The sequence below is a fragment of the Dipodomys ordii genome, unplaced genomic scaffold (assembly GCF_000151885.1).
Source record: "Dipodomys ordii isolate 6190 unplaced genomic scaffold, Dord_2.0 Scaffold137, whole genome shotgun sequence".
NCBI lineage: Eukaryota > Metazoa > Chordata > Mammalia > Rodentia > Heteromyidae > Dipodomys > Dipodomys ordii.
The window spans coordinates 3,158,949-3,183,609 of NW_012267353.1; the positions used below are offsets into that span (position 1 = coordinate 3,158,949).

General features: G+C 38.1%; 1 protein-coding gene across 1 annotated transcript in view; it reads left to right on the forward strand.

Moving 5' to 3' along the window:
- LOC105996843 (N-alpha-acetyltransferase 35, NatC auxiliary subunit) overlaps nt 1-24,661 on the forward strand; it is an 82,395-nt gene that overhangs the window by 20,445 nt on the left and 37,289 nt on the right. The window contains exons 3-6 of the mRNA XM_013031076.1: nt 3,191-3,224; nt 4,719-4,833; nt 6,712-6,786; nt 9,822-9,989. Of these exons, the coding sequence (XP_012886530.1) occupies nt 3,191-3,224; nt 4,719-4,833; nt 6,712-6,786; nt 9,822-9,989 (392 nt within the window). The remainder of the gene's footprint in view (nt 1-3,190; nt 3,225-4,718; nt 4,834-6,711; nt 6,787-9,821; nt 9,990-24,661) is intronic.

A 24,661-nucleotide genomic window follows, 5' to 3' on the forward strand; every position in this document is an offset into this window, starting at 1 on the left:
CTTCAGCTCAAGGCTAGTGCTCTACCACTTGAGCCACAGCACCACTTCCGGCTTTTTTCTTTTTGCTTATGTGGTGCTGAGGAATCTAACCCAGGACCTCATGCATGCAAGGCAAGTGCTCTACCACTGAGCCACCTTCCCAGCCCAGGAATTTTTTAAGTTTCTGTTACCTGGGTGTTGCTCATGTATTTGAGTAATTTCTGCAGTATGCTTTGTTATTGAGAACTAGCTTGATTCCATTGTGGTCGATAGAGTACAAGGGTTTTTGTCAATCCTCTTGTAAAAAAAAATCTCATTCCTTTTTTTTTTTTTTTTATACTTTGCTTATGTGGTGCTGAGGAATCGAACCCAGGGCCTCAGGCATGCAAGGCAAGCGCTCTACCACTGAGCCATCTTCCCAGCCCCCCCCTTTTTTTTTTTGGTCGGTCATGGGGCTAAACTCTGGGTCTGGGCGCTGTCCTTAGCTCTTCAGCTCAAGGCTAGCACCACTTCGGTCTTTTCTGCTTATGTGGTGCTGAGGAATCGAACCCAGGGCCTCATGCATGCGAGGCAAGCACTCCACCACTGAGCCACCTTTCCAGCTCCAAATCTCATTCCTTTTTAAAATTGAATAGTTCATTGTATGTGTATACAACATTTTAATCATGTAAAATACTTGATGTTTTATTAATAGGCCTTTTAGGTGGCTTCAGTGTTTTAGCTGATGTGAATAATGCTGCTTATGAATATACTGTATTGTATAACTATCTCATCAACTCTTCAGATATCCACTTTGTCTTCTGAGTATATGCTTAGAAGTTGTATTGCTGGATCCTATGGTAATTCTGATGGTAGTATTTTGAGGAACCTCATTGTTTTCTACAGTGGTTGTACCATTTTACAATCCCACAGGGTGTCTTTTTCTCCACATTCTCACATGTAATTGTGCTTTATTTTTTTCTATTTGTAGTAGGTATCTTAATGGGTGTGAGGTTAGGTTATTGGAGTTTTGGTTTTTATTTCCCTAATGAAAAGTGGTTATCAAAGATATTCTTAAGTGAGATTAAAGAAGCATTTGTCTGTTTTAAGTGCAAGTGTGTAGGATTGAGGGATGTACTGTTGGTTTAGCTTTGGACTACTGCTTTGGTTGTTTTGTCCAAAATTGCTGTTTTTTTTTTTTTTTTTTTGGGTCCAGTCGTGGGGCCTGAACTCTGGGCCTGGATGCTGTCCCTCAGCTTTTCAGCTCAAGGCTAGCACTCTACCACTTGAACCGCAGCGCCACTTCTGGCTTTTTTTTTCTGCTTTTGTGGTGCTGAGGAATTGAACCAAGGGCCTCATGCATGCAAGGCAAGCACTCTACCACTGAGCCACCTTCCCAGCCCCAAGGGTTTTTTTTTTATCCCCCACTTTCCCATCTCTGCTTTTCATTCTCAGTATAAATGTCAACACAGTGAGAAAGGCAAAGAACATTTGGTCTTGTTACAAAAGTAAATATAAACCCACAGATTCCAGGTTCCCAGATCATTCTTTGAGAATCACTAGCTTTTTAAGTATTCGTGTGTGTGTGTGCGCGTGCGCGTGCGTGTGTGTGTATGTGTGTGTGTGTTAGTATATTATTAGTACGGATGTTTTGTTACAATTTATTGTGCTTAGGCATATAATTTTTTTCTTCCATTTCCTAGAGCTCATTTCAATAAATACTGTTCTTTATATGGTCACCTAAAAATACCCTCTCACTTTGTGTGGATGCCCAGTGTCTTGTATAATTTATCATGTAGCATATGCTTGTTTATCTGTTTTGATATCATGATTTCTTAAAATGGTATATTGTTTAACTTACTGTTTTCTACCTTCTACAGAATAGGGTCATCAATATTTAAGCTTGTTGTAGCATTTATTCCCATCTTATACCTACACATTGAAAACTCCTATTGTGCTTTTTAAGACCACCATTGAGGTCCTTCTACTAGATTTAATTGTCTGGGAACGCAGCTTGACATTGGAATTTGGGAAGTTGCCCCAGTTGATTCTGAAATATAGCCATGGTGGTAGAAGTCAATTGTTTTATAGGGAATAAACACTGTTCATAAGTTTTTTGTTTTTCAACATTGCTGGGGATGGAACCCAGGGCTTCATGCATGCTAGGCAAGTGCTCTGCCATGGAGCTATATCCTCAGTGAATAACAATGTTTTGGATAATGGTGTTTTGTATACTGTTTAAATAAATAAAATCTAAAGGTGCTTTTGACCCTGCTTCTGGAACAAAGAGAGTTCAGATTATAAAGATCAGTGTTTAAAGACAGTTTTAAGAAGTAAACATTGCTTTTGTGTGAAAGCTTACAAAGGGAAATATATTAGTGATTTTAAAAAGATCCCTGTTTCATAGGGATAAAAAGTACTATAATAATACTTAATGTCATTGTGGTAAGTTGATTTCAAAAACAACTTAATTTTAATGTTGATTGAAATATTATGGCTAATGAGGGTCACTTATTCTCAAATTGATAGTGTTGATGCTGGTGGCTCTTGTCTGTCATCCTAGCTACTCAAGAGGCCAAGGTCTCAGGATCTGTGTAAGTTGGAAGCCAGTCTAGGCAGACAAATCACAGAGCCTCTTAACGAATTAACTAATAACAAAAAGCCAAAAGTGCAGGTATGGCTCAAGTGGTGCCAACCTTGAGTGAAAAAGTTATGGGAGAGTGCCCTGGCCCCTCAAGCCCCAGTACTAGCACACACAGAAGATTTCATTTATTTTCTCAAAACCACTTTGATTTATAATATTCTGAGTATTTAGGTACTCACTGTATAAAAAGTATTTCTATTAACAATTGAGTATATTAAACTATTTCAAAGAATGAATTTTAAAGTATGCAAAATCATTTGTTTAATGCTTACTGTATTTTCCTAATAATTTCTTAGAATTGGAAGTTAAAGTTAGGTGCCAGTGGCTCACACCTTTAATCCTAGCTACTCAGGAGGTTGAGATCTTAGGATTGAGGCTCAAAGACCAGGCGGGAAAATCTGTGAGACTCTCTCCAATAAATTCCCCCCAAAAAGCCTGAAGTGGAGTTTTGCCTCAAGTGGTAGAGCACTAACTTTGAACAAAAGAAGCTAAGAGATAGCACTCAGGCGGAGTTCAAGCCCCAGGACCACAAAAAAAAAAAGAAAAATATTTGTCTATCTCTTCAAAGGATTTTTCTGTTTCTTTTAGAGCTAAAGTTGGGAGAACTGCTTCATGATAAACTGTAAGTATTTATGTGTTCTTTGACGTAGTGTGATATTTCAGTAATTTTTTTTTGTCTTGTAGAATAGTATTTCTTGAAGGCTAGGTAAATTTACATTGTAAAGCAATAAAAATAACTTTGGACAGCTGACCTCAGTTATAATGTGAAAGGTATGGATGGTAAAACTTCGACTTAAAATGTTTTCCTTGAGGTTAGATGTTCTGAATGTGGAATTTCTTGAAGCAAAGGTTTGTTCAGTCAAAGCTTGTTTGATGACCAGATTTCAGGTGACTACTTATGTGGAAATAGAGAATCCCTGAGAGAGCAAAATAAAAAAATGTAAAAAGTTTAATTATATTTTTATGTCCATAGGTAGTCTTGGTATCCACACTACTATGCCACTAGTTTTCAATAGAAATGTGAAATTTTGTGGGCAAGGTAAAAATGTGGTCAATGTGAAATTAAGTGGATAAAATTGGACATTGGTTGTTAAGGGGATACCTAAAGTTCAGTTTTTAATCTTTAGTAGTATTAGAACCATCCAAAGGGCTTTTAAAACAGATTGCAAGAGTTCCTTGTTTAATAGCTGTCGGTTGGACCATAGCTTTTGATTTCTAAGATAGTCCTAGGTGAGGTTTTGATGTTGTTGATTTACTTTGATAATTTATTTTCCCAATTGCAGTTAATATTTTCCTAAAGCTGTGTGAATGTCTTGAAGAGTTTTCTTTGTTTAAGTGTAGAACTTAAATGTACCTGAAGTTTATTTTTTTTTTTCAAATTGTGTGAATCAAACTTCAGACTGGCACTGGTGGCTCATGCCTGTAATCAGTCCTAGCTACTCAGGAAGCTGTGATCTGAGGACCCCAGTTCAAATCCAGCTCAGGCAAGAAAGCTTGTTGAAACTCATCACTCCAGTTAACCACCAAAAAGCTAGAAGTGGAGCTGTGGCTCAAGTTATAGATTGCTAGCCTCGAATAAAAAAGCTCTGGGACAGCACCTGGGCCCATAATTCAGTCACTTTGACTGACAAAAAAAATTCCTCCAGATGACTGCCATTCTCAACAGTATTTATTGATAAATCTGCTGTGAGTCTATCTTTATCATACATACTTTTTAAAGAAAATTGAGCATGAACTGTATTTAATTTTACATTGATTGGCACATAAAATTTTCTTGTATATTTTCTATTAGGGTTTAGGATGTTCTTTGAAAAATATTTGTTTTGGCTAACATTCATCCAATTTATAGATGAGAATGTCTTTAATAATGCTGTCAATTGATTATGTTGTCAGAGTATCTTAAATGGAAGCAGTGGGAGATTAGAAGAACTGTAGGAAATTGTATTTCTTTACACTTTTCTTGATGTCTTTCTGTTGCTTTTTAGAGAAATTATTTAGTGTGATGAGTAGGTATCTTTATTTTTCTGCAGAATACTGTGGTTCTAAAAAGTGCTGTAATAATTCTTATACCATTGTGGGAATTTGGTTTCAAAAGCAACTTGTGGGCTATTTGCAGATTTGGTCTTTTTGAAGCCATGTCTGCTATTGAAATGATGGATCCCAAAATGGATGCTGGCATGATAGGAAACCAAGTAAATCGAAAAGTTCTCAATTTTGAACAAGCTATCAAGGTAATCACTATTTTATTTTTTGTGTGCTTAAAAAATAACTGTACATATTAAATTATATAATAATGAAGTCAAAGCTGGGTGCCAGGAGGCAGAGATCTGAGGATCTTGGTTCAAAGCCAGCCCGGGCAGGAAAAGACATGAAACGCTTATCTCCAATAAACCTCTAGAAAACCGGAAGTGGCACTGTGGCTCAAATGGTAGAGTGCTAGCCTTGAGCTGAAGAGCTGAGGGACAGCGCCCAGGCTGCCCAGAGTTGAAGCCCATGACTGACTGAAAAAAAAAAAAAAGTCAAACAGTATGCTTACCCGTTTTTAAAGGCATTTAAAATATATAACAAGAATTAGTGCTGGGAAGGTGGCTCAGTGGTAGAGTGCTTGCCTTGCATACACGAGGCCCTGGGTTCGATTCCTCAGCACCACATAAGCAGAAAAAGCTGGAAGTGGCGCTGTGGCTCAAGTGGTAGAGCACTAGCCCTGAGCTGAAGAGCTGAGGGACAGTGCCCAGGCCCAGAGTTCAGGCCCCATGACCGACAAAAAACAAACAAACAAACAAAAAAAAAACAAAAAAAAAGAATTGGTCACAATCTTTAATTTGTAATGTAGAAATTATTTGAGGTTTTTATTTTATTTTTCTAAATTTGTGGGCTTTTTTGTTGTTGTTGTTGTTTGTTTTTATTTTGGTACAAGTCCTAGGGCTTTTCCTCAGAGCCTGGGCACTTATTCTGATCTTTCTGACTACCACTTGAGCCACAGCTCTACTTTTGGCTTTTTGGTACTTAATTGGATATAAGAGACTCACAGGTTGGCTTTGAATCATGAGCCTCAGATTTCAGCCTCCTGAGTAGCTAGGATTATAGGCATGAACCACTAGTTCCCAGCATGCATTTATATTTTTAAAGTTAGTTTTTTGGTGTTTGAGTATACATTCAGATACCAGGATATTTGTTTTAGAGATTACATTATATAAATTACTATGTCAAGCAAAATGTTACAGATTTTAAATTTATTTTGTAAGTGACAGTTGAGTTAGAAATTCAAAAGCAGTTGCCAGAATTTTGTGTTGCATACTTTATGAAAGAGTTGAGCAAATGCTCAACTTACAAGTAGCATTGTTTACAACTTCAGGCAAGTTCTTAAGCTTTTTTTTCTTTGTAACGAGTTTCAGGTCATCAAAATGATCCACGTTAATGCTTAAAAATAACTCGTGTTGGATAGTGACACATGCATGCAATCCTAGCATTCCAGGGGTAGAGACAGGAAGATCTCAAAAGTTGAGGGCAGCCTAGCCTATATAAAGTAGTCCAAGCAAGCCTCAGTGACATAGTTAGAAATTGTCCTAAACAAAAAACAAAATGTATTTGAACTGTGCTTTCGTCAATTAAAATTTAATAAATGATATTGTCTTAAGAATTTCCTTTATTGAAGATCTGCTTAAGAAGTTCTGTTTCTAAAAGTATTATTTGTTAAGTAAAAATCTTTTTAAAATATATTGTTTTAAGAGTAAAGTTAACTTGAAGTCTTAGTTTAGTTTCATCACAAGATAACTAGTGTTTTCTGCTTTTAAATTATATTTAACTTTTGAGCTATAAAATGCTTCTATATGTAGTGACCAAGCATTTTAAAAAATGTATACTGGGGCTGGGAAGGTGGCTCAGTGGTAGAGCATTTGCCTTGCATGCCTGAGGCCCTGGGTTCGATTCCTCAGCACCAAATAAGCAAAAAGAAAAAAGCCAAAGTGGTGCTGTGGCTCAAGTGGTAGAGCACTAGCCTTGAACTGAAGAGCTGAGGGACAGCGCCCAGGCCCAGAGTTCAGGCCCCACGACCGGACTCCCACAAAATAATGTATACTTACATGTCATTCCTCCATTCCCTTTTTTAGGATGGCACCATTAAAATCAAAGACCTCACCTTGCCTGAATTAATAGGGATAATGGATACATGTTTTTGCTGTTTGGTAAGAATTAACATTGAACTGGGGATTAAGAATCTGTGATTTAACTGAATATTTAGTTTTAAAACTGTGAACACTAATGTTGAATATGAAATGTATGTGATACAGGGCCTAGTAAAATGGACATAATGAGTGACAAGCTAACTTAGACCACTAGAGTCAGCATTTTATTCTATCTGGGTGCTTTGACATTTTTTTACTTTCTGGGTAAAAGAGCATTTTTTGTTTCTTTGAGATAATATAGCATTATTGTTCTCAAGTTACCTAGAGAAATGTAATTAGAAGGTTCCACAAGATGATTCAAACAAAGGGAGGTTTAGATTGGCTTTGGGAGATTTTCTTTTTTCTAATATAGAGTAAATGTGGTAAAGTGGTGTATTGTCTACTGTGAAAAAAATATTTTAATGTTATATATATACTGGATATATATATTCTGTAGTCAATGTTTAATTGTAAAAGCATTCTTATTTATACTGCTTTCTTCTTTCTGGCCATTCTTTTTAAAAATATTAACTTTCAATCCTTGTCCTTAGAAGCATGTAGATTTTTATTTTGTCAGCAAATATTTGCCAACTGTATTCCAAGTATAACTTTAGTTGTTTTACGTACATAGTTTTACGTGGTCTTACATTTGTTAGTCACCTGTGTTTTCTTACACTAGATTGCTTTGTTAAGGACATCCATAATCCTAATAACTGATCTTTTGCTCTCTAAAGATGTCTTTTTTTCCCCTCAAAGATAACTTTTTTTTTAGGTTGGTTGTGGGGCTAGAATTCAGTGCCTTTGCACTGTCCTTTAGCCTCTTTGTGCTCAGGGTTAGTGCTCTACCACTTCAGCCATAGCACTACTTCCAGTTTTTCAGTGGTTAATTGGAGATAAGAGTCTCACGAAGACTTTTCTGCCTAGGCTGTCTTCAAACCACAATCCTCAGATATCTCAGCTCCGAGTTAGTAGGATTACAGACCAGAGCCATCAGTGCCCAACTACCTCTCAAAAATACCTTTCTTCTTCTTATTTTTTTTGTCGATCGTGGGGCCTGAACTCTGGGCCTGGGCGCTGTCCCTCAGCTCTTTGGTTCAAGGCTAGCACTCTACCACTTGAGCCACAGTGCCACTTCCGGTTTTTTCTGCTTATGTGGTGCTGAGGAATCGAACCCAGAGCCTCAGGCATGCAAGACAAGCATTCTACCACTAAGCCACCTTCCCAGCCCCTATCTTTATTATCTTTTAGCTTTGTATATTCGTAGTTAGTTGAGGTAAAGGAGAAGGCAATAAGCTGAGAAACAGTTTGCCAATGTGTAAATGGTTTTATTATGATGTGGAGGTTAGAGAGGAGAGAATAATTATTATGTCTGGGTTAGGAGAGTGAGGAAGTGATCTTGATGTGTGGTACTGAAGCTAATGGTGGATATATTACCAGAGCAGTAACAGTATTTCACTGTTTGGGGAAGTCTTACAGGTAGCCATTTGAGAGGAATGTGTTACTTTTTGAAAAGGAAGGCAAGTTAAACAGTGTAGGAATTTTGCTAAAATTGTAGAATACAAAGTTCTATGCGACTCTTGAGTTTGGGCTTTAATAGATATATGGTTTTTAATTTAGAAAGTCTTCTGTATAAGTTATTCCAATTATACACCTTACAACAGTTTTTTTCTCATCCATTTTCTTTTTCTTTTTTTTTAAATACAGTAGCAGCTATCTAGATCCATTGTAGATTTCTTGGATTTTCTTGTAAAATGTAATAGTGTAAACTTTGGCAAATTATTTAAACTCTGTTCCTTTGTATACAAAAGAGGAAAATTACCTTCCTCACAGGGTTAGGGAAAAAATTAGAAAAAAATTACAAACCTTCCTAATATGATACTTTGGATATAGTAGTTTCTCTTTTTTCATTGTTATTATAAGGGTTATGTCCACTGGGGGGTTAGAACTTATTGCCTGTTCCTTTACTCTCTCCCAGTTTTTCCTTCCTATCATCACCCACAAGTTATATAGTTCATTTTCAACATAGTGTTTATGAGTATATCTCTGCTGCATTTGTTCATCATTTGTCCCTCCATTTCTGGTATAGTAGTTTCTTTTTTTAAAAATGTCTTTATTGAGATTAAGTGATTACATAAACTTCACAATATTGTAGGATAGTGATACTTAGCTAAAGTCACGAACAATTTAACCTTCACAAGGTGAATTGTCATTATCATGGTCTATAAAGCTTCTGAACTCTACAAACTTGGACAATACAAGTATTTCTTCCAAAAGGTGATAGGTACATTTCTTTCCTTTTGCTTAGTGTAAGCTGTTACCTCTTTCTTAAATTGACTATTGTTGGCATTCCCAGTTTTCACTCTTCTCTTGAGCCTGTCATTGTGTTATAGAAAGATGCCTGTGGAAGTATAGAATTAGGAAACAGGAAAACCATTTTCTAACATTGGAATAATCTAAGATTTGATGCTGTTGGTTCAATTGGTAGTTGGTATTGGAGCATAAAACCTAGAGGTAAAGAACATCATTAGTTCTAAACTTGTGAGTTCCTCAGTGTATGGATTTTTATTAATTACATAGTAGAATTGATTCTTTCCAATACTGTATAAGGAGACAATTTGCAAGTAATTTTGCATACTGAATTACTAAATATGGGAATGCTTTTCATATTACGGCTAATCATTTATAGTATAGTTTGAGTATCTGTAATTTGAAAATCCAACATGATTCAGCATCCCAAAATTTTTTTTATTTTTTTAAGGCATATTGGATTTCAGGTTAGGGATACTCTGTAAAGTCTGTACAATACTCCAAATCCAAAAACTCTGAAACTGGAGGCATTTCTAGATCTAGGCATTTTAGATAAGGATATTCTTGAAAAACTTAGTGAAAGTGAATTAATTGTAACTCAAGTCCTTCCTGTCCTTTCCTTTATCTTTTAAATCTTGTGATTAATCTCATATTTATTTGGGTCTGTGGCACTCTGGCTTTTGACCTCTGGATCACTATAGACTTTGCACTGTGTATTCCCTTAAATGTGGTCTTTTGTTTCTTTCTAGATAACATGGTTAGAAGGCCATTCCTTGGCACAGACAGTGTTTACATGCCTTTATATCCATAATCCAGATTTTATAGAAGATCCTGCCATGAAAGCTTTTGCTCTGGGAATCTTGAAAATCTGTGACATTGCAAGGGAAAAAGTTAATAAAGCTGCTGTTTTTGAAGAGGTAAGATTATGTTAATAAAGGAATTCTTGAAATTTGTTGACTACCTTTTTCATTGTGATGTGCTCACTCATTTTGTGATATCTATATTTTTGAATATAATATCACCAGTTTTTGCTTTTTTGTTTTTCTGGTGCTACTGCAGTTTGAACTAAGGGCTTTAAACTGGTAAACAGGTGCTCTACCTCTTGAGGCATGCTTCCAACCCTAAGGTCAGGTCTTCAGAATTATGCAATTGCCAGGTATGGTGGCATTGTATCTATTGAGCTGAGGGAGGAGGATCAAAGTTCAAGGTCAGTGGGAGCTACATTGCTGGTGTGGCATGTGCCTGTAAGTCCTGGCTGCTGGGAGGCTAAAGCAAAAGGGCCTGTCTCAAAAAAATACTGGCTGAAAGTATCTAGTTCTATTCAGGTTCTCTATTGTTACGCTTGAAATAAATGAAACTAAATTATATTTGGATTTCTGTGTATATTAGTGTGAGAAAATTTCTTTTGCTGTAAATAATCTAGGACATAAAAATGTAGTTCCTATTTTATCTATAAAACCTTTTTAAGCCAGGTGCCGCTGGCTTATGCCTGTAATCCTAGCTACTCAGGAGGCTGAGATCTGAGGATTATGGTTCTAAGCCAGCACAGCCAGGAAGGTCTTTTTTTTTTTTTAATTTTTTTATTTTTTCTGTTAGTCCTATGGCCTGGGTCCTATCCTTGAGCTCTTCAGCTCAATGCTCGTGCTCTACCATTTGATCCACAGTGCCACTTCCAGCTCTTTTTGCTTATGTGGTGCTAAGGAGTCGAACCCAGGGCCTCATGCATGCAAGGCAAGCACTCTACCGCTGAGCCACCTTCCCAGCCTGCCATCTGTGAGACTCTGATCTCCAATAAACTACCAGAAAGCTAGAAGTGACGCTGTGGCTCAAGTGGTAGAACGCTAGCCTTGAGTTGAAGAGCTGAGGGACAGTCTCCAGGCCTAGAGTTCAAGCCCCACAGCCAACTAAAAAAATAAATATAACTTTTTAAACTGACAGTATTTAATCTTTTTTTTTTTTTTGGGTCCGGTCGTGGGGCCTGAACTCTGGGCCTGGGCGTTGTCCCTCAGCTCTTCAGCTCAAGGCTAGCGCTCTACCACTTGAGCCACAGCACCACTTCTGGCTTATTTGCTTTTTGCTTATGTGGTGCTGAGGAATCAAACCCAGGGCCTCATGCATGCAAGGCAAGTGCTCTACACTGAGCCACCTTCCCAGCCCCGACAGTATTTAATCTTAGCAAGGATAATACATTGGCACTTTACTGTTTTTGCTTGTAGAAATGCATAGATACAGCTGTTTGGGGAAGAATTTTACAACATTTATATGTATATACATATATATGACAAATGTGGAAACTTTGTGCCTATATTTGTTAATCAAGAGATTGTAATGGTGAACAATGCCGTCATTGGTGTTAGAGGTTAAGTAAATTATGGATAGTTTATTAAACATAATGACTGTATGAGGAGATACTTCCTTTTTTTTTTTTTTCTTTCAGTCATGGTGCTTGAACTCTGGGCCTGAGCTCTGTCCCTCAGCTCTTCAGTTCAAGGCAAGTGCTCTACCACTTGAGCCACAGTGCCACTTTTGGTTTTTTGATAGTTTATTGGAGATAAGAGTCTCACAGACCTCCTTCCCCAAGCTGGCTTTGAGCTGCGATCAGGTGTGAGCCACTGGCGCCAGGCAAGGAGCTATTTCTTGAAAGATAAAGCAGTCCAGCTACTTAGGAGGTAGAGATGGTTTAAGGCTACCTTGGGCAAAAATCATGATAGGTTGGCCTGCATTTCAGTAAATTAGTTGAGTGTGATGCTGCATTCCTTGGACAAAACAAAAGATAGTTGGCCCGCATCTCAGTAAATTAGCTGAGTGTGATGCTGCATTCCTGTATTCCAGCTTACAAGGAAGGCATATGTACTTAGGAGCATCTTGGTCTAAAACTGGCTGTGGCCAAAAACTAGAGATCTTATCTGAAAAATAATTGGAGCAAAGAAAGGCTGGGAGTGGATTTCAAGTGGTACAGTATTAGCCTAGCAAGTGTGAAGCCCTGAGTTGAAACTAAAGTTACTACTCCCCTCTAACAAAAAGAAATTGAAAAGCAGGACATATTGTAGCTAACTTCATAGGCAGAAAAGTGGAAAGCACTATACCAAAGGTTTGCCCTCTCGATGTAAAGTTTTTTTTCTATGCATTGAATTTTTCTGATTGTTCTTGATTCATTTAAAAATTAGAAAACAGAATCCTGGCGCTGGTGGCTCATGTCTGTAATCCTAGTACTCAGGAGGCTGAGCTCTAAGGATTGAAGTTCACAGCAAGCCCTGGCAGGAAAGTTTGTGAGACTCTTATCTCCAATAAACCACTCAGAAAACTGGAAGTGGCTCTGTGGCTCAAGTGGTAGAGCACTAGCCTTGAGCTGAAGAGCTGAGGGACAGACAGTGTTCAGACCATAGTTTCAAACTCCATGACTGACCAAAAAAATAAAAAAAAAATTAGAAAACAGTTGGTTGCTGGGTAGCTCACATCTGTAATCCTAGTTTCCCAGGAGGCTGAGATCTGAGGATCTTGGTTTGAGGCCAGCCCAGTCAGGAACATATGAAACTGTTATTGCCAGTTAATCACCAGAAAACTGAAAGTGGATCTGTGGCTCAGAAGTGGTAGAGAGGTAGCCTTGAGCAAAAAAGTTCAGGGACAGCTCCAGGCCCCCGCATTCAAGTCCCGTGATCGACAAAATAAACAAAACAAAATAAATACAATATTGATTTTCCTTGTAAAAATCCTTAAGAAATCTAATAATTATTAAGTAATGAATCCATTTTTATTCTTATTTTTCTTTGTTATTATCCTTAAGCAGTTGTACAAAAGGTTTTCAATTAAAGATATTTAATTCCTATCATAAAAATGTTCCATCAAGTAAAAAAAAATTGTTAAAGCTGTGCAGTTATTTTTGTTATTATAAAGTTGATGTACACAGGGGTTAGATATTGTATTAAGAATATATTATTGCTGGGCGCCTGTGACTCATGCTTGTAATCCTAGCTACTCAGGAGGCTAAGATCTGAGGATCACAGTTCAAAGCCAGCTGGGGCAGGAAAGTCCATGAGCTCTTATCTCCAATAATCCAGTATAAAATCGGAAGTGGAGCTGTGGCTCAAGCAGTAGAGCACTCGCCTTGAGCTGAAGAGTGCAGGGACAGCACCCAGGCCCAGAGTTCAAGTCTCACGACCAACCAAAACAAACAAAAAAAAAGAGTATATTGTTTTAGGGCTGGGAATGTGCTTAGTGGTAGAGTGTTTGCCTAGCATGCATGAAGTCCTGTGTTGATTCCTTAGAACCACATACATAGAAAAAGCCAGAAGTGACACTGTGGCTTATAGTGGTAGAATGCGTTAGCTTTGAACAAAAGAAGCTCAGGGACAGTGCCCAGGCCCTGAGCAAGCCCCAGGACTGGCAAAAAAGAAAAAAGAAAAAAAAAGTATATTGTTTGTTGGGGCGATGTCAGCATTCATTCTTTTTATGGGGGGGGGTCATTCATGGAGCCTGAACTCGGCCTGGGCGCTGTCCCTTAGCTCTTCAGCTCAAGGCTCAGTACTCTACTACTTGAGCTACAGCACCACTTCTGGCTTTTTTTGCTTATGTGGTGATGGGGAATAAAACCCAGGGCCACATGCATGCAGGGCAAGCACTCTACCACTGAGCCACCTTCCCAGCCCTCATTCTTTCATTTTTTAAATTTCGTGCTGGTCTTGGGGCTTGAATTGAGGCCTTTGTGGAGCTGTTGGCTTTTTTTTCCCCCCTTGGGGTAGTACTCTTCCACTTGAGTCACTCTTCTGCTTTTTGAGATTTGTTTTTTTCTAGTTTTCCTAGCAGTTTTAATTGCATCATGAGGTTATTTACTTGAGCTGTTTCTATTTTATGTGTGCACTTAGGGCTATGAACTTTCCCCTCAGCACTGCTTTTGCTGTATCCCAGAGGTTCTGTTCTGATGTGTTTTCATTTTCATTGAATTGTAAGAACTTTTTAATTTCTTCTCTAACCCAGGTGTTATTCAGCCTTCATGTATTTGAGTGATTTCTGCAATATATTTTGTTGTTGAGAACTAGTTGATTTAATTGTGGTCAAATAGGATGCAAGGAATTATGCCAATCCTTGTGTATTTGCTTAAGTTCTTTGTGTGCACTATAACTACCTATTTTGGAGAATGTTCCATGGGCTGCTAGGAATAATGTGAATTGGTTCCTTGTTGGGTGGAATTCTGTCTGGCAAGACCATTTGGGTTATAGAGGCTTCTTTGCTTATCTTTTGTTTGTTTGACCTGTCCTTTGGTGAGAGCAGGGTATTAACAATTTCTCACCATTATTGTGTTTGAGTCTATCTTGTTCTGCAAGTATTTGTTTAACATATTTAGGTGCTCCATTGGTGCATAGATATTGACCACTGATTTCCTCTTCTTAGATTTTTCTCTTTATTAATATGCAAAGACCTTCCTTGTCTTTTTGTTCTGATTTTAATGAGAAGTCTATTTTATCAGATATTAAAATGTCTATTCCTACCTTCTTTCAAAGTACATTTGCATGGAAGATCTTTTTTTTTTAATCCCTTCACTCGGAGTTTGTTTTTATCTTTTACTGTGTCATGGATCTCTTGGAGACAAATGGATGGATCCTGTTTTTGAATTGTTTATATTTAGGGTTATTAGAGATGTGTTATGTTTCCTGCCATTTTCTTTATTGTACTTTTGTTTCATTCTTCTTCCTGTGCTTACTAAATTAAGCTTCTAATGATTTTTTTTCCAGATATTTGTCCTTGACTTTGATTGTTTTCTTCAGATTGTGTTTCTCCCTTTAATGTTCTATGTAATGCTAGTTTAGTGTTCATTAATTCCTCTAATTTTTGTCATGAAAAGTTTTGGTTTCACCCTGAAACGTAAATGATAGCTTCTCTGGGTGTACCAGTTTGGGTTGGCAGTTGTTGATCTTCAGGGCTTGGATTATTCCATTCCAGGCTCTCCCTGTGTTGAAGGTTTGTGTGGATAGGTCTATAGTGATTCCGATTTTCTTTGTAATATAGCTCCTTCTTTGATTTTATAGCATTTACAATCAATTCCTTTCTATTCAAATCTAATGTTTTTAGTATGATGTGTCTAGATGTGTTTCTTCTTGGATCCTGTCTATTAGGTGTTCTATATTCTTCTGTTAGATTTTTTTTTTCTTTTAAGATTGGGGAAGTTTTCTTTTACTTTTTTACTCAATATGTTTTCCATCCCTTTACTATTCTTTGCTCTCATTGATCCCAGTTATGTGTAGATTTCTTGGTGGAGTCTGCCATTTCTTGGATTTCCCTTTGGTAGGTTCTGAGTATTTTTTTCATACTTTTGACTCTTTGTTTTAGCTCCCCTGTTGATTTTTTAAAATTTTATTTCTTTCTTGTTTTTTTTATGTTAATGTGATACCAGGAATCGAACTCATGGCCTCATGCATGTTAGAGAAGCACTCTACCACTAAGCCACATTTCTATGCTCTACCTCCTCTGTTTGATCCTCTACCCCTGATATTCTATATTCATCTCACTTATTCTATTACCTATGGCTTCCACTGTGGTTTACATGCAGACATTGTACTTTTTATACTTCTGAGATCAATTCTCATAGAGTTAATGCCATTTTTTAATGACATGCATAGCATGTCCATTTTTACCTCCATTTCTTTTTGGGCGTCCTGGATTTTCTTTGTCATTTGTTTTTGGTGCTCTTGCATTTGTTTTTGGATCTCCCCTTTTATTTTAATGATCAATTCTGCCATCTGTTCTTTAATGCTTTTGCCCACCATCCATTCTTCACTCTCAGTGGGGTCCTTCTCTGGATTGTTGTTGGCTTTGGATTTGATTTGTTTTCTTGATTGTTCATGAATCTTGTAATCTTTCCTTGTGATTTATGCATTTGGATTCAGGGATTGTCAGGGCTGTGGCCCGACTGTAGCCTGTTCGCACTTTACAGGTAGTAACCTTCGCTTAGCCTGGGCTAGCTCGCATTGGGTGAACTAACTTACACTGGGTCCCCTGCCCAGCAAGCATCTTTACGCACCCTGCGCCAGGCTAGCTGAAAGGAGCTCGATCCATTCTTCAATGGGGTCTGAGGAGACTAGCTTCAGGTCTTCTGGATGGGCATGCTTTGGTAAGGGCGGGCTCCCACGGGTGTGTGGGACCCTGTTTGCACTCTGGCCGTGGAGTGGCCCGCACCCTTCAGGTGCCAGTGTTCGGCTGGTGGCTTGTGCAGGTGTGGCCCCACGCTCCGCGGCTTCGGGAGAGTTGATGCTCTTTTGGACCTGTGTGCTGTGGATAGCTGTGGAGAGACTAGCTTGGGATTCCGGTTGGCCGTGCACTTCGGAAGGGGTGGGCGCCTATGGCCCATAAAATTGTTTTTGTATTGTTTTAAAAGGGGCCTGGTTTCTCTGCCGATAGTCCTGGAGTCCGGGTCAGCCACGGAGCTGGAGGTTCTCTGGGCCTGGGTGTCGCAGTGCCTCGCCGCTGTTCTCTTTGCCTTTGTGTGCCGTCTGGATCCAGCGCCGTGGGAGCTGCGTCCGAACGCTGTGCTCCACTGTCGGTCCTGGGCTCCTTGGCTGCAGCCAGGCCGGCGCTGGATGGGGGAATGGGCGACGAATCTTGGCAACTTTTCATCCTTATGTGTACAAGCTAGGAGTTCTTTTTAGTTCCTGTGGTTCTGTGCTTGTTCATCTATTGGTTGTCGTTGATATTTTGCGGAAAAGTGTCTCTGGTTAGAGAGAAGTGGGCAATTCCCTACTGTTTCGCCGCCATCGTCTTCCCCTCAGTAATGCATTCTTAGTCATTATTTAATCATCTAATTGTTTTCTTTTTTTTTTGTCGGTTGTGGACCTGAACTCTGGGCCTGGGCTCTGTCCCTCAGCTCAAGGATAGCACTCTACCACTTGAGCCACCGCACCACTTCTGCCTTTTTCTGCTTATGTGGTACTGAAGAATCGAACCCAGGGCCTCATGCATGCAAGGCAAGCGCTCTACCACTGAGCCACCTTCCCAGCCCAATCATCTAATTGTTTTAAAAGATTTTTTTTTTTTTTGGTTGTTGTGGGCTTGAACTCTTGGTCTGAACTCTGAACTCTACCACTTGAGGCACAGCACCACTTCAGGTTTTATGGTGGTTAATTGGAGATGAGTTTCACGATCTTAACTGCCTGGACTGGCTTTGAACCATCATGATCCTCAGATCTCAGCCACCTGAGTAGCTGGGATTACAGTCGAGAGCAACTGGTGCGCAGCTTGTTTTAAAAGGTTTAATAAGAATAATCACAAATGGAGGGAAGGGGAACAACAGAATGGTGACACAGAGGAAAAGGGGGGAACCCATGCAACAGCGACATACATAAGAGAGTGTTGGAAATGATCTGTACAACTTGGGAGGGGGAGGGAAAGTAGGAGAAAAATGAGGGAAGGGTTAGCAAGTTTGACAAGAAATGTACTTATTACTTATGTAACTGTAACCCCTCTTTATATCACCTTGACAATAAAAAGAATAATCACAAATGGCTTATTTATTTGAATTGGATGCTTCTGAAGTTCCTAGTTGCTGTCCTACTTTGTTCTGATATATATCGCCTGAAGTAGATACATTTCACCTGCCTTGAAAAAAATGGCAAGGACAATTTTCCTATTAAGCAACATTTTCTTCTTGCATTGTGAATTTTGCAAAGTGACCTTAGTGTTAACCGTATTTCTCTTTCTTGTAGATCTATATTCTTTTGTTTTGACTTGCAAATCTGAGGAATATGTTTTTTCCCTTATTTTCAAATTAATGTGCTCATAAGCTTTAGGTTTAGGCTCCTGTGAGAGTTTTTTAAACTATATTTTTTTTTCTTTTCTTTTTCTTTTTTTGGTCCTGGGGATTGAACACCAGGACATTGCACTTGCTAGGTGAGTGCTTTGCCACTGAGCTATATCCCACCCTCCTGTGAGAGTTTTTAATTCTTTACTCTGTCTGGTCCAGTCATCTTCCTCTAGTTTATTCTTCCCATAACTATCATTTATTTTTCTAAAAATCAGTAAATCTCATATTTAGATTTGCTTATTGAAAATTTTCACTGTATGCATTTTAATAAAAGTAATACCTATACATATTTTTTAAGTTAAATATCTATGAAGAGTTGCAAAGAAAAACCCTTTGCTCTTTCTTTGTCATTCATAAGTTCTTGATAAATTCTTTTAGTTATTTCTTAATGTATTTTTATATTTGTAGATAATAAATTTGATTTCTTGATGTAAGGATTTCAGAATTTTAGCTCTGTATTCCTTCATTATTCCCTTGTTCCAAATAGTCATCCAGTATGGGGTTAATTCATTGTTCAGTACTGATATCATGATTACATAAATATTAATGACAGGTGAGTTCATTAACTCATTCAAAGTTTGTTTCTCGGGGAAGTGATAGCTATTTGCTTTTTTCTTTTCTATGTACTTTCTCCCTAATTCTTTGCCCTCCTATTTTGTGAATCATATCAGGTAATCTGTCAGTTTTCATATTTTTGGAAAAGCTACTCTTGTAGTACCAGGCTGCATCAGTTGCTTTCTATGCTGATTAGTCAGGTGTCATTCTACCTTCCTATCCTTTCTTCTGGGAATTCTATTTCTTCTTCTCATTAGATTTCTTGTTACCTAAAGCTCATGCCTATATTGTTAGTTTATTACTTTTCTTTTTTTTGGGGGGGGGGTTAGTCGTGGGGCCTGAACTCTGGGCCTGGGCGCTATCCCTCAGCTCTTCAGCTCAAGGCCAGTGATCTACCTCTTGAGCCACAGCACCACTTCCAGTTTATTACTTTTCTTGGTGGAAGTATCTCCAGTTTCTCAGGGTACAGGTAGGGAAGATTTTTTTCAGAAGATATATGTGTTAAAAATGGATTCTCTTTTGTCACACTTAATTGATTGATTGGCTGTAATAGAATATGCATTGTAATGGAATTCTAGATTGACTGATAATTTCCTTTGGAATTTAGGTATCATTTTACTACTCTGTTAATTCTTGTGTTTCGTATTTCCTTTGTTTCATATGTGGCGGTATTTTATCTTTAGAAGCATGTAAGATCCACCCCCCAGTCCTGTCCTGAAGCTTCAGCTCTGGGCTTGGAGCTATCCTTGAAGCTTTTGTGCTCAAGGCTAGCACTTGATTACTGGGGCTTCAAATTGGGATCCTCAGATCTCAGCCTCCAAACTAGCTACAATTACAGACATGAACCACCACATCAAACTAAGATTTGCCTTTTTAGTACTTTTTTTTTGGGGGGGGGTCAGTCGTGGGACTTGAACTCTGGGCTTGGGCTCTGTCCCTGTGGTCTTCAGCTCAAGGCGAACGCTCTACTGCTTGAGCCACAGCACCACTTCCAGATTTGCCTTTTTAATAACCATACCTTATGCATAGTCATTATTACCATTTCTTAATGATCTGTTAAAACCACTATGTCTCTCTGTAGATTTATTGTGTAATTTATAACACTTCCATCCTTACTTGGAGTTCATTTGTTTATCACACTACTTTGGTCCTTTTTTAGACTTAAAATACTTCCTTCATTATAATCACTCTTGCATACACTTCCAACTCCTCTTTTTTTTCTTTATTGTACCTCAATCCTAGTTAAATCAGACCTTTGCCTACTCTACCTTTAAAACTGTCTTACTGCAGGCTGGGAAGGTGGCTCAGTGGTAGAGTGCTTGCCTTGAATGCATGAGGCCCTGGGTTCGATTCTTCAGCACCACATAAGCAGAAAAAGCCGGAAGTAGTGCTGTGGCTCAAGTGGTAGAGGGCTAACCTTGAGCTGAAGAGCTGAGGGACAGTGCCCAGGCCCAGAGTTCAGGCCCACAACCGACAACTCCCCCCCCCCCAAAAAAAAAACTGTCTTACTGTGATTGGGGGAAAAAACCCACACAGTCTAATTAGTCCTACGTTCAGTTTATGACTGAATATAACTTGAGTGCTGTCTAGAAATACTTACATTTCTGTAGTTCATTCACTCCTATTCTTAGATTTCTGACACTTCCACTAGCCTCACTTTATGTACATGATCCACCCCTCTTCCTATACTGTGTAATAGAAGGAATTTTCCTCTCTCTGCACATGTGCCCTATATTTAGGTTCGTTTGAATATAGAATAGTACTTCTATTATATGGATGAACCTTCTCTACTGTAAAATGTGATTTCCTTCCACTTGTAAGTTGATCCTATACCCTACCATATATTCAAAGATAGTTCTTTAGCAATATTTTTATGGCACTAAATTTGTTACTTCATTAGATCATTCACATTAGTACACAAATGTGCTTTATGACCCTTGTCTCTTAGAACTACTAGCAGTTCCTTAGCATTATATTGTTTTTCATCTTCTGTCCCTATCTCATTTTATCTTTTTAGTCAGATTCCTTAAACTGTTGTGCATACCCACAGTCTATGGTTCTCTCCTTTTTTGAATTTACTCCAATCATGTTTTTAGCTTTTCTTCCCTTGAAACTGTTTAATTGTATTGATCACAAATGTTAGTTTTGATAAACCTACTGATTAAGGTTTGGCTTTAAACTTACAGCAAATTCTGATATATAGCTATCATTTCATTCTTAAGATAAATTCTTTGCTTTTATGATGCTGGTTTCTTACCTTATTAACAAGAAACTATTTTCTTGTTATTTCTAAACCAGCACTGTACAATAGAACTGTAATGCAAATCATTTGTGTCATTTGAAATGTTCTTGTATCTGTGGGGAAACATTAATTGTATTAGTGTACTCTTTTTGAACTAAATATTCTAAATTTGGTCTGTATTTTAGTCTTGAAACACATCTCAGTTTTAACTAGCCACATTTTAAGTACCCAGTAGTTGTGTGACTATGTGACTCTTATATTGGACAGCACAGCACAAAACATTTCTGTGACTCAGGCTCAGCTTTCCATCTACTCTGAATATGTATTCACTTTCTGCTGATCTCCTACAGTTTCATATTTTTAAATAGTCTTTTTAATAGAGCCCAAATTTATGTCTTTAACTTAGACCTGTTTCCTGAAACTCATAATCATATATGCCTAATTCTCCGTGTGTATCTCAGACTTAACATTTCGAGAAAGGAGCCATTTTTCTACTTTAATTTGTTCTTTTGCATATTTCAATTTCAGCAAATGGTGTGACTTCATTCTTCGGATTGTGCAAACCAAAAGCCTAGAGTTATTTTTTACTCTGTTTCTCCCTATATTCTACTTCTAAACTCTCAGGAAATACAGTGAACCAAAAACATTAGCACACTTTAACCTGAAAATCTAGCACACTGCCTTGTGTATGCTATCACTCATGAACTGAGAATGATTTTTTTTCAATGGTTAATGGGTAAATGTTATGTCAGTATCTGTGCTGTATTCTTTGTTTTACAGCTTGCTTGCAAAGGATAAAACGTGTGTTATCTACCCTCTAATTAAAAAATTACAACTAGGCTTAGTGGTACATGCCTCTATTTTTGGGTATTTGGCAAAGGCAGGTGAATTGCATGTTCAAAAACTCACCCAGGCAAAGGGTACAGGATACTTTTTAGAAACAAAAGGTTTGAGGGCATAACTCACTTGGTAGAGTGCCTGCCTAATATAAGGCCCTTAGTTCAATCCAAGTACCATTAAAAATAATTTTCTATATCCAATCTATTCTATTTACTCATTTAAATAGATGTTTCAAGTACTATGGCAGATGCTGGAAATAAAATGGCAGGCTTATCATTGCTGTGCAGGCTGAGAATGGAAGTCTAATACCTCCATATCTGGATGTTCAGCTATCCCTTATGCTTCATATCTCTGTCCACGTTGTAGTAATGTGTAATGTGTTCTTTGTTGTTACTTTTTACTTGTATTTATTCAGTTTTTTTTTCACTCACACAGATCAGGTATCTTTGTCCATATATGTTGTCTCTTCCACAATTGGCTTATGAGTCATCTATTGTCTTCTATTCTCTTTTTTTGACTTTTAATTCCGTTAGTATTATTTTAGTATGATATCAAGAGATGAGTAGACATGAAACACTTACCCAGAAGCCCAACATTTCTGTCCTGATGCCTGCATAATAAAATTGAAGTATATAAAGTAACTGTGTTCATGATTGGCCCAATTTTATTGCTCATGTTCTTTTCCTGGCATATCATACTTCATCTTGCCCTGAATACATTTTTCTTTTAATATTTCATACTTCTGTAGGGAATGTTCCTTCTGATTCTTAAACCTTTTCTCATATCTTTTTATAATAAAGTACTACTTGCCTTTAAATTGGGGTTCCATTGTCTGACTCACCCAGATAGATAGAAGGGAAGTAAACCCTTTTCTACCCAACTGCTGCAGCCAGAATCTGTACATTCTAGTTTTCATAGAACAACCCTACTTTTTACCTATATATGACTTGCTGTAATTAAAACAGAATCTGCTTTTCCTCTAAATAATGTATTAAGTTGAATGATAAAACTTATGATTTATACACTACCTTTATGCAATCAAGTCTTAGCTTTTGTTCTTTTATAATTTGTGTCACTTAACCTCTGAGGGGAAAAGAAAACTATCTGCCTACTTCCTGCGTGTAGCCAAGCAGCAAAAGCTGCTAGAGGAAAACTAACACCTGTGTTTCTGTTCACATTTTAAGAGTGTGAATCTCTTGTAGAAACATACTTCTGGGGCTGGGAAGGTGGCTCAGTGGTAGAGCGCTTGCTTTGCATGCCTGAGGCCCTGGGTTCGATTCCTTAACACCACATAAAGAAAAAAGCTGGAAGTGGCACTGTGGCTCAAATGGTAGAGCGTTGGCCTTGAGCTGAAGAGCTGAGGGACAGCGCCCAGGCCCAGAGTTCAGGCCTCACAACTGGACCAAAAAAAAAGAAAAGAAAAAAAAAGAAACATACTTCTATAGTGACTTTGCTTATCTAATCTCTAACCTTGATAGTTCCATGTCTTTGACCTGCAGTGACAATCCTGTTCAACCTCAGTGTGTTTTCCATCTCACCTGAAATATTAGCAGCAGACAGGTGTTATAAGAAGTACCTTCTTCTCATCATTTATTAACCATATAGTCACTTGTGTCTTATTAAAATAAAAGTAGTATGACAGCCTAAGCTCAGTTTCCCACTTGCGTGTAGGATCCCATCCCCTTTTGCATACTGCAGTTAGTAAATCTTTATATCACATTACTAGTCCTTCACTACTAGTTATTCTTACTAGCATATAAACTTGCTTTAATATTGATTTTGAAATAGAAGAGTTCTCTTGCTCCCATAACACCTTGTATCCACAGTCAAATTTCTCTGCTCTAATCCACCTTACACAAAAATCTATTGAATGAGCTGTTGCTTATGTTATTTTTCTCTTTTAATCTCTTCTAATCCACTATAAGCATTCTTTACCACCTATGCAAATAAACTGGACTTTATTCATCTCATGAAATCTTACCTTTCCTCCTCTTACCTGGAGTATCATCTGGTTACCCTAAAATACTTTATTTTGGGCTGGGAAGGTGGCTCAGTGGTGGAGCACTTTCCTTACATGCATGAGGCCCTGGGTTCGATTCCTCAGCACCACATAAGCAAAAAGAAAAGCCGGAAGTGGTACTGTGGCTCAAGTGGTAGAGCGCTAGCCTTGAGCTGAAGAGCTGAGGGACAGCACCCAGGCCCAGAGTTCAGGCCCCACGACCGGACCCAAAAGTAAATAAATAAATAAAATACTTTATTTTCTCTTTATCATACTATAGTCTCAGAATTTTTTCCACCTCATAGTCTAATTCAGGTGAGGTTTTTTCTATGTATCCTTCCTAGGTCAATTTCCTCTAGTTCTGTGGCATTTAATTTTTGGTTGTACTGGAGTTTGAACTCAGGGTCTCATACTTGCTAGGCAGTCATTCTACCACTTGAGCCATGCTGTCAACTAGACGTTGGTTGGTTTTGTTTGTTTGGTTTTCTCAAATAGGGTCCTATGTTTTTGCTCCTACTGTCCTGGATCTCAGTACTCCTATTTACATTTTCTGCACAGCTGAGATGATAGGCATATGCCACCAGTTGCAACTTTTATTGGCAATAGGTTCTCACGGATTTTTTTTCCCCAGGCTGGCCTCTACCCAAGATCCTCCTAATGTCTGCCTTTTGAGTAGTTAGGATTGCAGACATGAGCTACCACATTTCCTGACTAATTTCAAAGTTTTTTAGTATCAACTGCATTGTTGAAGTTCAAATATACATCTGTAATCCTGTTTCATTCACAGACTTCTAGACTCAAGCAAAGACATTCTTGATTGAAATCTTCACTTGTTAATCAGACAAATTGCAAATGCTAGTATAACCAAAGTTGTTCACTTTTACCCAAGCCAGTTTCTTCCAAAATGGTAATGTCTTTTGTAACTTGCTGGAACTGCAAACCTGTGCTTGATCTTCTAGTTTACCTTACATTCATATTCAACTCTGTCACTTAAATATATCCTGATTTCAGTAAATTCTTACCCCCTTCCATTCTCTCACATAAAATATCCACATCACTGTGAAATCCTGAATGGATTGTTTGATACAATCAGGACCTTGTTTGTCTGTATTCACTGCTAACTTTTTTCTTATTCCCATAAAGCTTCTAGAATGATCCTTTA